The sequence below is a fragment of the Triticum aestivum genome, chromosome 7A, assembly GCF_018294505.1.
Source record: "Triticum aestivum cultivar Chinese Spring chromosome 7A, IWGSC CS RefSeq v2.1, whole genome shotgun sequence".
Lineage (NCBI taxonomy): Eukaryota > Viridiplantae > Streptophyta > Magnoliopsida > Poales > Poaceae > Triticum > Triticum aestivum.
The window spans coordinates 547,550,019-547,564,332 of record NC_057812.1 but is presented as its reverse complement, the minus strand read 5'-3'; the positions used below and the strand labels follow the sequence as shown (position 1 = coordinate 547,564,332).

The 14,314-nt window shown below is 51.2% G+C and overlaps 1 protein-coding gene across 1 annotated transcript; it reads left to right on the top strand.

The window, feature by feature from the left end:
* The first annotated feature begins 1,477 nt into the window (after positions 1–1,477).
* LOC123148113 (UDP-glycosyltransferase 75C1) lies at positions 1,478–3,251 on the top strand. The gene has a single exon (XM_044567466.1). The coding sequence runs from the start codon at positions 1,562–1,564 to the stop codon at positions 2,987–2,989; it is 1,428 nt and encodes a 475-aa protein (XP_044423401.1). The 5' UTR covers positions 1,478–1,561; the 3' UTR covers positions 2,990–3,251.
* Positions 3,252–14,314: the final 11,063 nt, after the last annotated feature.

The following is a 14,314-nucleotide window of genomic DNA, read 5'->3' as shown; positions in this document are numbered from 1 at the left end:
GGGATCGCAGCCCCCGAGGCGGCGTCCAACCACCCATCCTCGATCGATGCAGTTGGCTCCGAATTAAGGGTCGAAGCCGATGCGGGTGCGGCCTCCAGGACACTGTTCGGCGGCAGAGCTAGATCATGCTCGTCGTGACAGTGCAGCGCGCTCGGCAGTGGCTCGAATCCGTCAAGGATCAAGTCCCCGTGGATGTCAGCCGTGTAGTTTAAACTTCCAAATCTGACCTGATGGCCAGGGGCATAGCTTTCGATCTGCTCCAGATGGCCAAGTGAATTGGCCCGCAGTGCGAAGCCGCCGAAGACGAAGATCTGTCCGAGAAGGAAGGTCTCACCCTGGACTGCATCGTTATTGATGATCGTAGGAGCCATCAAGCCTGACGGCGACGACATAGAGGAACTCTCAATGAAAGCACCAATGTCGGTGTCAAAAACCGGCGGATCTCGGGTAGGGGGTCCCGAACTGTGCGTCTAGGCCGGATGGTAACAGGAGGCAAGGGACACGAAGTTTTACCAAGGTTCGGGCCCTCTCGATGGAGGTAAAACCCTACGTCCTGCTTGATTAATATTGATGATATGGGTAGTACAAGAGTAGATCTACCACGAGATCAGAGAGACTAAACCCTAGAAGCTAGCCTTTGGTATGATTGTTGTTCTGTATGTTGTCCTACGGACTAAAACCCTCCGTTTATATAGACACCGGAGAGGGTTAGGGTTACACAAAGTTGGTTAAAATGGTAGGAGATCTACATATCCGTATCGCCAAGCTTGCCTTCCACGCCAAGGAAAGTCCCTTCCGGACACGGGACGAAGTCTTCAATCTTGTATCTTCATAGTCCAGGAGTTCGACTAAAGGTATAGTCCGGCCATCCGGACACCCCCTAATCCAGGACTCCCTCACTCGGGCATTGATTTCATTTTGCCATGTCCAGTTTGTTGAATTATGATTTGTTTTGCTTTGTTTCAAACTTTGGCATTCAGTCAGTTTGTACGTGCATGGATTGCGTGGATTTAAGGATCGAAATTTGCGGTATGTGGATGTGCGACGCAACATTTATGAGGTGTCCAGTTAGTACTCGCGAACGCGACGTTTGAGGGGGCCAGATTTGCTAAGTTGGACTGTAGATGCTCAATAGGGTTGAATGGTTCAGTTTAAGTTTTTAATAACAGTGATAAAAAATGAGTGAATATGAGCAGCAGTCCGGGGACGGCAGGAGAGCAGCGCCACCGGTGTCCAACCAAACCGGCCGTGCCTGATCGTTCACTTCGCCAACTGACACGATTGGACTGTTATGTCGTCTGCAAAGAAAATTGGACTCTTGTGAACCAACAATGGATGGAGGCGGACGCACATGAGAAGGGTATCGGGCGTAGAACCTAGACACGTCACACCTGACACAACCTAGCTCTGCACGGCTGTTCCGTCAAACACGTGACGCGCACGCGCGGAACCATAATAAAAACCCACGCCCCTACACGCCACCACACAAACCGCCTTTGGCCGTCGCCGCAGATCGAGTACGCCAATCTACCCGTGGCCGGAGTCAGAGCGAGGGACAAGCATGTCTCCGCAGCCGCACTTCCTCGTGCTCACGTTCCCGCTCCAGGGCCACATCGCGCCGGCGCTCCGCCTCGCCCGGCGCCTGCTCGCCACCGCGCCCGACGCGCTCGCCACGTTCTCCACCACCGAAGCAGCGCACCGCCGCATGTTCCCGGCGGACGCGGACGCGGCCGACGGCGGCGGTGATGGCGGCCGCCTCGAGCTCCTCCCGTTCTCGGACGGCACCGGGACCGGGTACGTCCGGAGCAGCACCGACCCCGCGGCCTTCACCGACTACATGGCGTCCTTCCAGGCCGCGGGCGCGCGCAGCGTCGGGGAGCTGGTGGACGCGCTCGCCGCGCGCGGCCGCCCCGTGACCCGCGTCGTGTACACGATGCTCCTCCCGTGGGCCGCGGACGTGGCGCGCGACAAAGGCCTGCCGTCCGCGCTCTACTGGATCCAGCCGGCCGCCGTGCTCGCCGTCTACTACCACTACTTCCATGGCCACGCCGCCGTCGTGGCCGACCACCGCCACGACCCGTCGTTCCTCGTGCGCTTCCCGGGCCTCCCGCCGCAGGCCGTGCGGGACCTCCCGTCCTTCCTCACCGACTCCACCGACCCGTCCGACTTCTTCCACAGCGTGTACACTACCGTCCGCGACCTGTTCGACACGCTCGACAGGGAGACCCCCAGAGCCACCGTGCTGGTCAACACGTGCCAGGAACTCGAGGAGGGCGCGCTCGCCGCGGTGGCAGCGTACGACGCGCTGCCGATCGGCCCGGTGCTCCCGTCCCGCGACGAGGCCGGCCTCTTCAAGCAGGACGGCGCCAAGTACATGGAGTGGCTCGACGACAAACCGGCCGACTCCGTGGTGTACGTCGCGTTCGGCAGCCTGGCGAGGATGGAGAGGGAGCAGCTCGACGAGCTGCTCCTCGGACTCGAGGACACCGGGAGGCCGTACCTGTGCGTCGTCCGGAAGGACATCAAGGCGGAGCTCGCGGATGGCGAGGCGACGGAGACGGAGATGGACGCGCCGCTCAAGAACGGCATGGTGGTGGAGTGGTGCGACCAAGTGCGCGTGCTGTCGCACGCGGCGGTGGGCTGCTTCGTGACGCACTGCGGGTGGAACTCCGTGATGGAGAGCGTGGCGTGCGGCGTGCCGATGGTGTGCGTGCCGAAGATGTCGGACCAGCGGATGAACGCGTGGCTCGTCGAGTGCGAGTGGCGCGTGGGAGCGCGCGCGGAGGTGGGCGGCGACGGCGTGCTGCGCGCTGCCGAGGTGAGGCGGCGTGTGGAGGAGGTGATGCGGGAGGGCGAGGCCGCGGGGGGCGCACGGCGCGCGGCGTCAGAGTGGAAGCGGGCGGTCGTGGAGGCTCTGGGGGAAGGTGGTTCGTCGGATCGTAATCTAAGGGCATTCCTCGAGGGCAACACTAGTGGTGTCTCCTTGTGACACCAGCTTGTAGGAGGAGAAATGCGAGGCTGGGCACGCGACAGCACCAAGACTATCGAAGGCGGAGCAAGCTTCAAGATTCTTAACCCACGTTGCATTTCTGGGTTGTCTGATGTATTGTTAGCTGAACAATGTAGAATAGACCATAGATCGCCGGAAATTCGCAGGGGCACGCATTTGCATAGCCGTGTCAGCCGCTTGATTGCCTCACGATTCGTAAAGTCTTTCAATTTTGAACATGGGCACAACAAGTTTTAAGTTATAGTTTCTGAAGCTAATGATTTTGTCGATCGATCTCCCCAACGAAATATCGAGCGGAACTAACAGCCCGCGAACGCAGGGTAGGAGAACATGTCGTTTCGGGATCACCGGTACAACAAATCGCCAACCTCGCTAGGTTCCTCCTGCTCACATCCTGCCGCCGCCGGCAGTCCTGTGCCCCCGCCGGTCGCCCGGGCCCGGCCCGCTCCTCCCATTCCCTTCCCGGATCCGTCGTTGCGCCGCCTCCCAGGGAGGTGGCCGGGGCGGCGCGCCTCCCTCTTCTTTCTCGACGGCCCAACTCTCCTTTCCTCCATTGCCGCCGTCGGCGATCGACCCCAGCGCTGTTCCGGGTGGTGTCGGCGGCGGCGGTATTCCTCGGTTTGGCTGCGGTCCGGCGACCCGGCGGCGGGCGAGGTGGCGGCGCGACTCCTTGGCAGTGGGGCAGCTTGGTGGCGCGGGGTGGTCGGCGGCGCGCCCCCAGCTTGGATCCGGGCCCTGTGGGCCCATCTGAGTCCTAGCGGATCGGCCCCCGGCACGGCTTCGTTATCTTCTGCGCGGTGGGGAGGAGGAGCAGCTCCAATCGGGAGCGGCGACGTCAACGGCGTGCCTGTTGCAGCGCGAAGGCGGGAGCTGTACGGGCCAATGAGGGCTCGGCCGGGCATGTGGGCTCACAGGTCTGGTATGCTCATGTTATTGCGCCCGGTCAGCTACCGTCATTGACGGTGGAGGTTGAGCCCTCCCGCATGCTGACGGTGTTGTTGCCCCTAATCCCGGCTCCTCGTCTTCGGTGTGCATACCACACTTCGTGGTGCCGTGGTGAGACGGCGTGGAAGCTTCAAGACCATGTTGGCATAGGGTGGTGGTCGGTTTGGTGGCGGGCTCCGGAGCGCCCGATGTGAAGGTTGGGATCGGGAGAAATCCAGGTCGGCTTGACCGACACCGACGTGGTGGCGCCTGAGGATGCCTCCGGACCTTCCTGGAGGGCGTCGTGGGCTACCTTTCCTCTCTCCTTGTCGCATACCAGGGGAAACCCTTGGCAGCAGCGTCGACATCCTCGCGTCCCTTTTTGGAAGTGTTGTTTGGTACAGACGCTTCGGAATTTAGGAGGTCGGTGGGAGATTTTCGGTGGGCGCACTGGTTGCGAGGCTTCTTCGTTTTTTTGTTGATCCGCCGTTGTCGACATTTGTTTCTTTTGTTTTTTCTCTTTCAGTTCTTTTGGGTGTGTTTGTGTTGCTTCCGCCCCAGCACCTATCGTTGGTTGTATCGGTTGGTTGCTTTGTAGTACAAAGCGGGGAAACCCTTTTTTGTGATGATTTTGTCGATCGCTCGTACCAAAATTCAAAGTTGAAACTTAAACTTACTATTTTATTGCTCGCAAATTCTGAAATTGACAATTTTGCCGGTAGCTCGTATCAAATTTCAGAAGCTAAAAGTTAACATTTTTTTCAAAATTCATCAAAACGTATTGAAAATGAATGTCAGCTCAAAGACTTCATCACCAGAAACACGAATATGAAAACAAAACGTAATTTGAACTTTTAATTCAAAAGATACAAAAGATTGAAAAAAAGCTTTGAAACACGAATATGAAAACAAAAAATTATTATATAAAAGCCAAAAAAGCGGATTGTGTGTCTTGCACCCTCCGTGCTACAAATCCTCTCCCGACAGCCCACACACTTTTCAACCTATCCCATGTGATGACTTCTCATCCACCTACACACCGCTATGGTGTCTCTATCATAGAGTAATTACGGTGTATAATAACCAACATCCCGTAGATTTTATAAGATTAATTAAATTGATTAGAATGTTTATGGTCTGATGCATGAAATTTTCTAAACAAGCCCAGCGCGCGCACGGATATGCCCTGGAGTCGGCCGTGGCTTATTTTCCCTAACAATCCTGATGCCGTCTTCGACTTCCACAAAGTATTATCAAGATTCATGTTAACTGAATTTAGAATCATACCATCTGAAAAGTGGAAGAGGCGGGAGACCAAGGCTAATTGCCCATCATGTAAATCCATGTAAAATTTATACAATGTGTGTGTGTGTGTGTTCATATTTTTTAGCAAAACTGATCAAATAGATACAAGACAAGCTAACTGTTATAGGTTAACCAAAAGCTTACACAACCATGTTTCAACAAAATGCAGAGAAATTTCAATTGGATAGCATGAAAACTGATCAAAGCATGCAGTCTAGAGATACCTATGTGGTGGATGATTGCATATGACCAAAACATGGAACAAAAAGGAAAGAGTTTTGTACAGAACACACATAACATATTTAGTACTCCTATTCTGTTACCATCACTTCCATCTAAACGTGCTCTTACATCCCAAATTGCACAATCAATCTGTATTGCATTAATAATAAAGTGTGCTCCAAATGTTCGACATTATATCCCTGTTAATTAACCCATAAAAAATTATGATGCAAGTGAAATGATCGATATAGTTGACTAGAGGGGGGGGGGGTGAATAGGCAACTAACAATTTTTATCTTTTCTTTACTAATTGAAACTTTGCACCAAAGTAGGTTGTCTAGATATGCAACTAGGCGAGCAGCCTATATGATGCAACAACAATAAGTAAATAAGCAAGCAAGGGATGTAACACAAGATAAGCTTGCACGAGTAAAGGGATGAGATAACCAAGAGTTGAGTCGGTGAAGGCGAGGATGTGTTACCGAAGTTCCTTCCCTTTGAGAGGAAGTACGTCTCCGTTGGAGCGGTGTGGAGGCACAATGCTCCCCAAGAAGCCACTAGGGCCACCGTATTCTCCTCACGTCCTCACACAATGCGAGATGCCGTGATTCCACTATTGGTGCCTTTGAAGGCAGCGACCGAACCTTTACAAATAAGGTTGGGGCAATCTCCACAACTTAATTGGAGGCTCCCAACAGCACCACGAAGCTTCACCACAATGGAGTATGGCTCCGCGATGGCCTCAACCGTCTAGGGTGCTCAAACACCCAAGAGTAACAAGATTTGTGAGGGATTAGTGGGGGGAATCAAATATCTCTTGGTGGATGTGTAGATCTAGGCCTTCTCAACCAATCCCTAGAAGATCAACAAGTTTGATCGGCTAGGAAGAGAGATCGGGCGAAAATGAAGTTTAGAGCAACAATGGAGCTTGGAGTTGGAAGAGGTGGTCAACTCGGAGAAGAAGACACCCCTTATATAGTGAAAGAACAAATCCAACCGTTATCCACTAAACCAGCCCGCGACCTGCGGTACTACCGCACTAAACAAGTCGTACTACCGCAACGGCTCACGGTACTACCGCGGTGAACCGAGGTACCACCGCTGCCACGGCAGGGCCTAAGACCAGTCCTGAAGCGCTAAGGGGAGGAGCGGTAGAACCGCTGGCGCGGTACTACCGCAAGGCAGGAATGGACTAGGCCGGGAAGGCACGGACATATAAAATTACATCCGTGACAACTTCCGCTGAGTTTTGATCTATGCAAAAATCCGACACGGTACTACCGCAGACCTGGAGCGGTACTACCGCGTAGGGCGCGAATGTAAAAAATTACATCCGCCCCTACTACCGCTCATGCTGCCGAGCCTGGCCAGAGCGCACGATACTACCGCACCTATGGAGCGGTACTACCGCCTACGGCGTAGATGTAAAAACTTAAATCCGCCCCTACTACTGCACTAGCAGCAGCGCTTGGCCTGAGGCCACGGTACTACCACTCCCGAGGTGCGGTACTACCGTGAGCACTTGTGGGACTACCACGCCAGAGGCCGGTACTACCGCAAGGACCTGCGGTACTACCGCTTCAGAGGAGCAGTACTACCGCATACCCCAGTTCAGCAACACTAGGAGACCTTCATTTTGCATAGACAAGGAGAGATGGAGGATGCTCCAAAGAGTCAAAGGAAAGGTGGTGCAAAAGGAGTAGACGTGTACGTGATGATTCCACCCAAACCTTTTCAAAGCGGACCCCCTCTTAATAGTACGGCTTTCCTACGACTCAAATCCGCCGAAAAGAAACGTAGAGAAACACCATCTTCAATAGTCTTCGAGGGGCGCCAAATCATCTTGTGCCTAGTCATGATATGTTTGAAATACTCCATGCACATGATTAGTCCGTAAAAGCATTGTCATCAATCACCAAAACTACTAAGAGATAAATATGCCCTTACAATCTCCCCCTTTTTGGTGGATTGATGACAATACGGGATTTACACAAAGGGAGATAAAAAGAACATGGGCAAACCCCACATCTAAAAAATATAGACGGGCTCCCCCTAGATGTGTGCTAATTGGAGAAGTGCTTTGGACTGCACGACACACATACTAGGATCAAAACTCCCCCTATATTTTATAGGCAAGGCATATCTTGTAATGATAAAGCTAACACTAAGGAAGATAAAAACTATGAGCATAAAGTAAAGGACACAAGATAGCATAGGCTCAATAAGGTACGGAAGAGTTCATATATCTTACACCATATGATAGAAAGGTCTCATAAGCACAAACCAAACCAAAGCAAACGAGGTTCAACAAAACGAAAGCAAAGCAACAAGACGAAACACGACACACAACTCGCAAATCCTACACTCTCTCCCCCTTTGGCATCGAGACAACAAAAAGGTAGAGAGGACACCTACGACACAAGTGGTGGCTCAAGCTGAAATGATCACTCGTCATGCTCCTCGTCGGTCTCAGCAATGGGGATGGGCTCCTCCTCAGAATCAGTCCACTTGTAACCCTGCTTTGCCATCCATTCGGCCTCTGGAGTGATGTGCTTCTCGGACCCACTGGATATGTCCTCGCCAAACGTCCTCAAGATCCTTTTGTCGCGGCGGCGACTCTCCTTAGAAGCAACATGAGTCTTGTATTGCCCCTTGGCTTGCATGCAAAACAAGGCCTTCATCTTGGCCTCCAGCTTCTTAGCCCATGAGGGTTCAGTAGAGGGTGGAGCATACCCATCAGAGCTGTCCTCATCCGCTTCCTCCTCCTCAATCTCATCCTCATCGACGTTCATCTGAGCAGCCGCTGCCTCAGCACGGGTAGTGGTGTTAGCCCACTTAGGCTTGACGCGGAGCTTGATGGGCTTGTGATGGGTCCAATCGGGGGCCTCAAACTCAACATTGGGATAGAGCTTCTCCCAAGTCTTCAAGATCAGGTGAAACAGGTAAGGACCATAGATGGGTACCTTACGGTTGAACACCGCAAATCGTAGCTCACACCACATGATATGTGAGACATCAAGTGGTTGCGTCCGAGCACGACGCGCCTCCTCACAAATGAGCATCATATCCACGAGATATGCATGTACCTTATCCTTGTCACCAATACGTGGGAAGAAGGTGTTGCGGAAGATCTGATACATGATGTCAAGGAATGGGTTTAGTACCCAAGTCTTCTTGCCACTGGGAAGCTTCTTCTCAACATGGTATGGCTGTAGCTTGTTTTTGTTAGCAGACTCGGAGTTGGCATGAGGGCAAACACCAACGGGCTTGTCGAGCCCCTCATCACGAACATGCAGCAGATCCATGAAGTCCTTCCACGTGGCGGTCAGCTGTTGTCCATTTGTCATCCATGTCAAAGTCCGTTCCTCGTCAGAGTGGAAGTGGACCGAGGCAAAGAACTGAGCCACAATCTCAGGGTCAAAGTCCAGGTGGAACGTGATCAAGTCCCCAATCCCAAACTGCTCCACCAGGTCCAAAGCCTCACCAAAATAGGCGCGGTGCTTATCCTCCCTCATATGATGCATGTTAATCCAGTGCGTGTCCACATAGAGGTTCTGCTTGGCCTTGATCACATCTAGATAGATAAGATACTGCTGCTTGGTCCAGAACAACTCATTCCCTCTGAAGTTTGCACGGGGATTCACATAGGGGTTGATCTTCCTTCGATTGACAAACTCGGCTAGTGGCATCTCATACATGCTCATTGATGGCTCCTTATGCTTGGTTGCGGTTGACTTGGTTCTGCGTTGGGGGGCATTGGAGCCCTCTGGAGCTTCATATTGGTTGCACAGGCGCTTCAAGCCCGTGTCACGAACGGGGTTCAAACGACGGACATTGGAACCGGAGCCACCACCTATGACACACAACACAAGAACACGCAAGAGAAACGAGAAGGATTAATGCAAAGACCACAACAAAACAAGGGAAATAAGTAGAACTAGCATTGGGTAATTGCCACTTGGGAGATTTGACAGCAACGGTAGTACTGCATGGATGCGCAGGACTAAAATTTTAGTGCTGCTCCTAGTCATGGTAGTACCGCGCCAGGATGGCACAGTAGTACTGTGGCTTGGAGCGGAAGTAAAATTTTAGTGTCGCGCCTCGCGCGGTAGTACCGCTCCTGAGGAGCGGTAGTACAGTACGAGCGGTAGTACCGCACGAGAGGTGCGATAGTACCGCACGGGGTAGATCCGAACCACAAACGGATCTGAGCACAACCGTGACAACGAAGCGGTACTACGGTTGATCAAATCTACCACGAGGCAACATACCAAGTACCATGTCTACGCATTACTACTCTCCTACATCCTACTCTTGGAAAGATTTAGCCTAAAATCTCAAGAACAACATGCATCTCCCCAAAAACCTAGAGATGAGAGAACGAACCAAAGAGAGAGGGAGTTGGGGAGAAACCTTGTTACATGGCAAGAGGATGTGGTGGGGAACGATCCCACAGGACGGAATGCGAGGAGAGCGGCCGGAGACGGAGATCCGGTGAGGTTCTCCGATGCCGTTCTTGGGCAGGAGAGTGAGAGACAGCATGCAGAAAAAGAGTTGAATGGGTATGGGGGAGTTGGAACTTCCCCTGCCCGCTCTTAACCCCCACGTGCTCGTGAATGCGCGGTAGTACCGCACATCACTGTGGTAGTACCGCCCGGGCAGAAGTACCGCTCCTCCAGCGATAGTAAAAAATTACTGCCGTGCTGGTTGCGGTAGTACCATGCGCATCTCCCGCGGTAGTACCGTGGTAAGCCACGGTAGTATCGTAGACCCAAGAAAATGCAAGATTCAAAAACATAGAATAAAGGGGCCTTTGCAATGCAACCTTCAAGCGAATGGACACACCAAAGAGCTAATACACGAGGTAACTCAAACACAAGCTCAGCATGAAGAAGGGAGGGCAAAAGACAACAAGCACCAACCGCGAGACACAACCTCTCAAAGGAGAGGGCGGTGGCCGGAGCCACCTACGTTTGAGTTAATTGGTATGGCACCGCGAAGAATTATCCTTGGGCCCATGACCAAAACTCGTCTTTGAAGCACAAGTACCATCACAAATGGCTAATGTGAAAGAGTTGATCAATTTATGCATAATGGGGGGAGGAAGAGTTCATTGAGAGAACTGAAGGAAATATGCCCTAGAGGCAATAATAAAGTTATTATTTATTTCCTTATATTATGATAAATGTTTATTATTCATGATAGAATTGTATTAACCGGAAACATAATACATGTGTGAATACATAGACAAACAAAGTGTCACTAGTATGCCTGTACTTGACTAGCTCGTTGATCAAAGATGGTTATGTTTCCTAACCATAGACATGAGTTGTCATTCGATTAACGGGATCACATCATTAGGAGAATGATGTGATTGACTTGACCCATTCTGTTAGCTTAGCACTTGATCATTTAGTTTTTTGCTATTGCTTTCTTCATGACTTATATATGTTCCTATGACTATGAGATTATGCAACTCCCGTTTACCGGAGGAACACTTTGTGTGCTACCAAACGTCACAACGTAACTGGGTGATTATAAAGGTGCTCTACAGGTGAAAGAACATGCGGTGCCCCCATGTTTGGTTTTGGTAATTGATGACAATCTCTATAGACTAATGGTTGCCTTGAGTTATATTTGAAGGTTTTTGTCCATAGGCTTTTCTTGGAGTACATGTGTTGGTTTCAAGGAGAGTTTGTGTCGACCAAGGTGCTATTCAAGGAATTACCTAAAGATTGGTATTGGGAGAGGTTGATCAAGACTAAGTCAAAGAGTGAATCAAGTTGACCAACCCACAAAGCATAGAAGATGTACCGAGAGGGATCAAGTGATCCCATGGTATGGTAAGCATTGTCAATTACGCTTCGTGTACTAACCCATGGTCTTCATGAGGGTTCTTTGTGGGGTTAGGTTGCAGTGTGCAAGTTCAAGTGGAGCATCACGAAGAGATCAAATGCTTGAAGCTTGCCATCCTTTGTGGTGACAATGGACTTGTGAAGATGTGCGGAAGAGTGGCTCACCCATAGTGGAGTATGGGGGAGCAATCAACTAGTCTTCATCAAGTCAACCCAATCAAGAAAGGTGGTCCAACTTGAGGGAGTCAAGATCGTCTTCATCTAGCTCAAGTGGACCATGTGCAAGGCAAAGGTTTGCCCTTGATAGGTTTTCTATTTTACCGGTCTCATGATGGTAGTTGGGAGACTGGGTTATAGGATCGATTGCCGTACTATCAAGGGGGGCTCTCGATGAGTAGCTTGATCGTATCATTCGTTGAGAGCTCAAAACATTGCATCCTTGCATCATCTTTCTTGGTTCTTGTTTGGTTCTCTTTGAGAGTCTTAGAGCTTTTGGTCATCTTGATGACAAGCTTGAGTTCATCGAAAACGGAGTTCGCTTGCATACTCTATGATGTTTTCGTTGTTGGAGGTTTTGCCGGTTCTTCTCGGTTGGAGGTTTCACTCCTCTATTTGTTGGCATACCTCCCCTGTCATCTTGTTTCCAACAAGCTTGAGTTTGCTCAATTCGGAGCTCATATGCAGAAGTTATGGCAGTTCTTGTTCTCTTGAGTGTGGTTTTGTCAGGGTCCCTGTTGGAAAGGTTTGGGTGGATTCATCACGTACACGTCTCCTTCTTTTCCCCTCCTTCTTCCTTGGAGCTTCCTCCGTTTTCTTGCCTCCCTTGTGTGGCTGCCGTTGTTGGTTGCGGTAGTATTGCTCCCAGGAAAGAGGTAGTACCGTAGGCATCAGCGGTAGTACCGTGTAGTGGCACGGTAGTACCGCAGGTGCCCACGGTAGTACCGCTCCCCTGGAGCCGCACTACCGCTGCCCACCAGGCTAGTGCCGCCCCTTTGCGGTAGTCGGAGCGGATGTAATTTTTTACATCCGCACCTACCGCGGTAGTACCGCGCTATGCGGTCAGGCAGTAGTACCGCCCCTCGGCAGTTCTACTGTGTCGGGTTTTTGCTACTTCCGTTTCTTTGCGGAAGTAGGCACGGAAGTTTCCCTTTTCCCCTAGCTGGGACTTTTGCCTCGCGGTAGTACCGCATGGGGGCGCGGTAGTACCGCGCGTGCAGAAGTTCTGCCCCCAGCTCCTGTGCGTCTGTTTATCGGTTCTGTGCTGGGGTTGCGGCAGTACCGTGGGTCAGTACGGTAGTACCGCACATCCGTGCGGTAGTACCGCTTGGATGCAAGCAGTAGTACCGCGCGGCCTTGCGGCAGTACCGCTGGCCAGGCGCGGTAGTACCGCTGGCCGCGGGCTGGTTGGTGGGTAACGGTTGGATTTTTCCCCACCTATAAAAGGGGGTCTTCTTCCCCAATGAACCTTATCCTTTTAGCTCGTGTTCTTCCCCCATTGTTGACCTTCTTCGAGCTTGCTAACTCTCAATCCCTCCATGGTTTCTTGCTAGTTTTTGAGGGAAAAGAGAGAGGAGATCTAGATCCACATTTCCACCAATCACTTTCTCCTCTATGTGAGGGGAACCCCTTGGATCTAGATCTTGGAGTTCTTGGTGTTCTCCTTCTTTTTCTTCCTCTCATTTTCCTCCCTAGCATTAGTTGCTTCGGTGGGATTTGAGAGAGAAGGACTTGGGCACTCCGTGTGCCCTTGCCATTGCATTTGGTGCATCGGTTTGAGTTCTCCATGGTGATACGTGGAAGTTACAAGTTGAGAAGCTTATTACTCTTGGGTGCTTGGTACCCTTGAGCTTGTTCCTCTTGGGTGCTTGGGCGCCCTAGACGGTTGTTGGTGTTCGGAGCTCAATCATTGTGGTGTAAAGCTCCAGGCATGCGTCGGGGTCTCCAATTAGGTTGTGGAGATCGCCCCGAGCAATTTGATGGGTTTCGGTGACCGCCCCAAAGGTTGCCAAAGTGTACGGGTTCGGTGACCGCCCCCAAGGGTTGCCATTTGTACGGGTTCGGTGACCGCCCTCAAGGGTCCATTAGTGGAATCACGACATCTTGCATTGTGCGAGGGCGTGAGGAGATTACGGTGGCCCTAGTGGCTTCTTGGGGAGCATTGTGCCTCCACACCGCTCCAAACGGAGATAAGCATCCGCAAGGGTGTGAACTTCGGGATACATCGTCGTCTCCGCGTGCCTCGGTTATCTCTTACCCGAGCCCTTTACTTATGCACTTTACTTTGTGATAGCCATATTGTTTCTTGTCATATATCTTGCTTCACCTAAGTAGTTTATCTTGCTTAGCATAAGTTGTTGGTGCACATAGGTGAGCCTAGTTGTTTTAGGTTTTGTGCTTGACAAATTAACCGTTAGGTTTATTCCGCATTTGTTCAAGACTAAACAGTAATTATTTTAAAGCGCCTATTCACGCCCCTTTAGGCGACATCCACGATCTTTCAACAGGTGTCTCCGAAGGTATTTGTTGGGTTGGAGTATTTCAAGATTAGGATTTGTCACTCTGATTGTCGAAGAGGTATCTCTGGGCCCTCTCGGTAATGCACATCACTCAAGCCTTGCAAGCATTGCAACTAATAATTTAGTTGCGGGATGATGTATTACGGAACGAGTAAAGAGACTTGCCAGTAACGAGATTGAACTAGGTATTGAGATACCGACGATCGAATCTTGGGCAAGTAACACACCGATGACAAAGGGAACAACGTATATTGTTATGCGGTCTGGCCGATAAAGATCTTCATAGAATATGTAGGAGCCAATATGAGCATCCAGGTTCTGCTATTGGTTATTGAACGGAGACGTGTCTCGGTCATGTCTACATAGTTCTCGAACCCGTACGGACCGCACGCTTAAAGTTTGGTGATGATCGTAATTAGCGTTTTTGTGTTTTGATGTATCGAAGGTTGTTCGGTGTCCCGGATGTAATCACGGACATGACA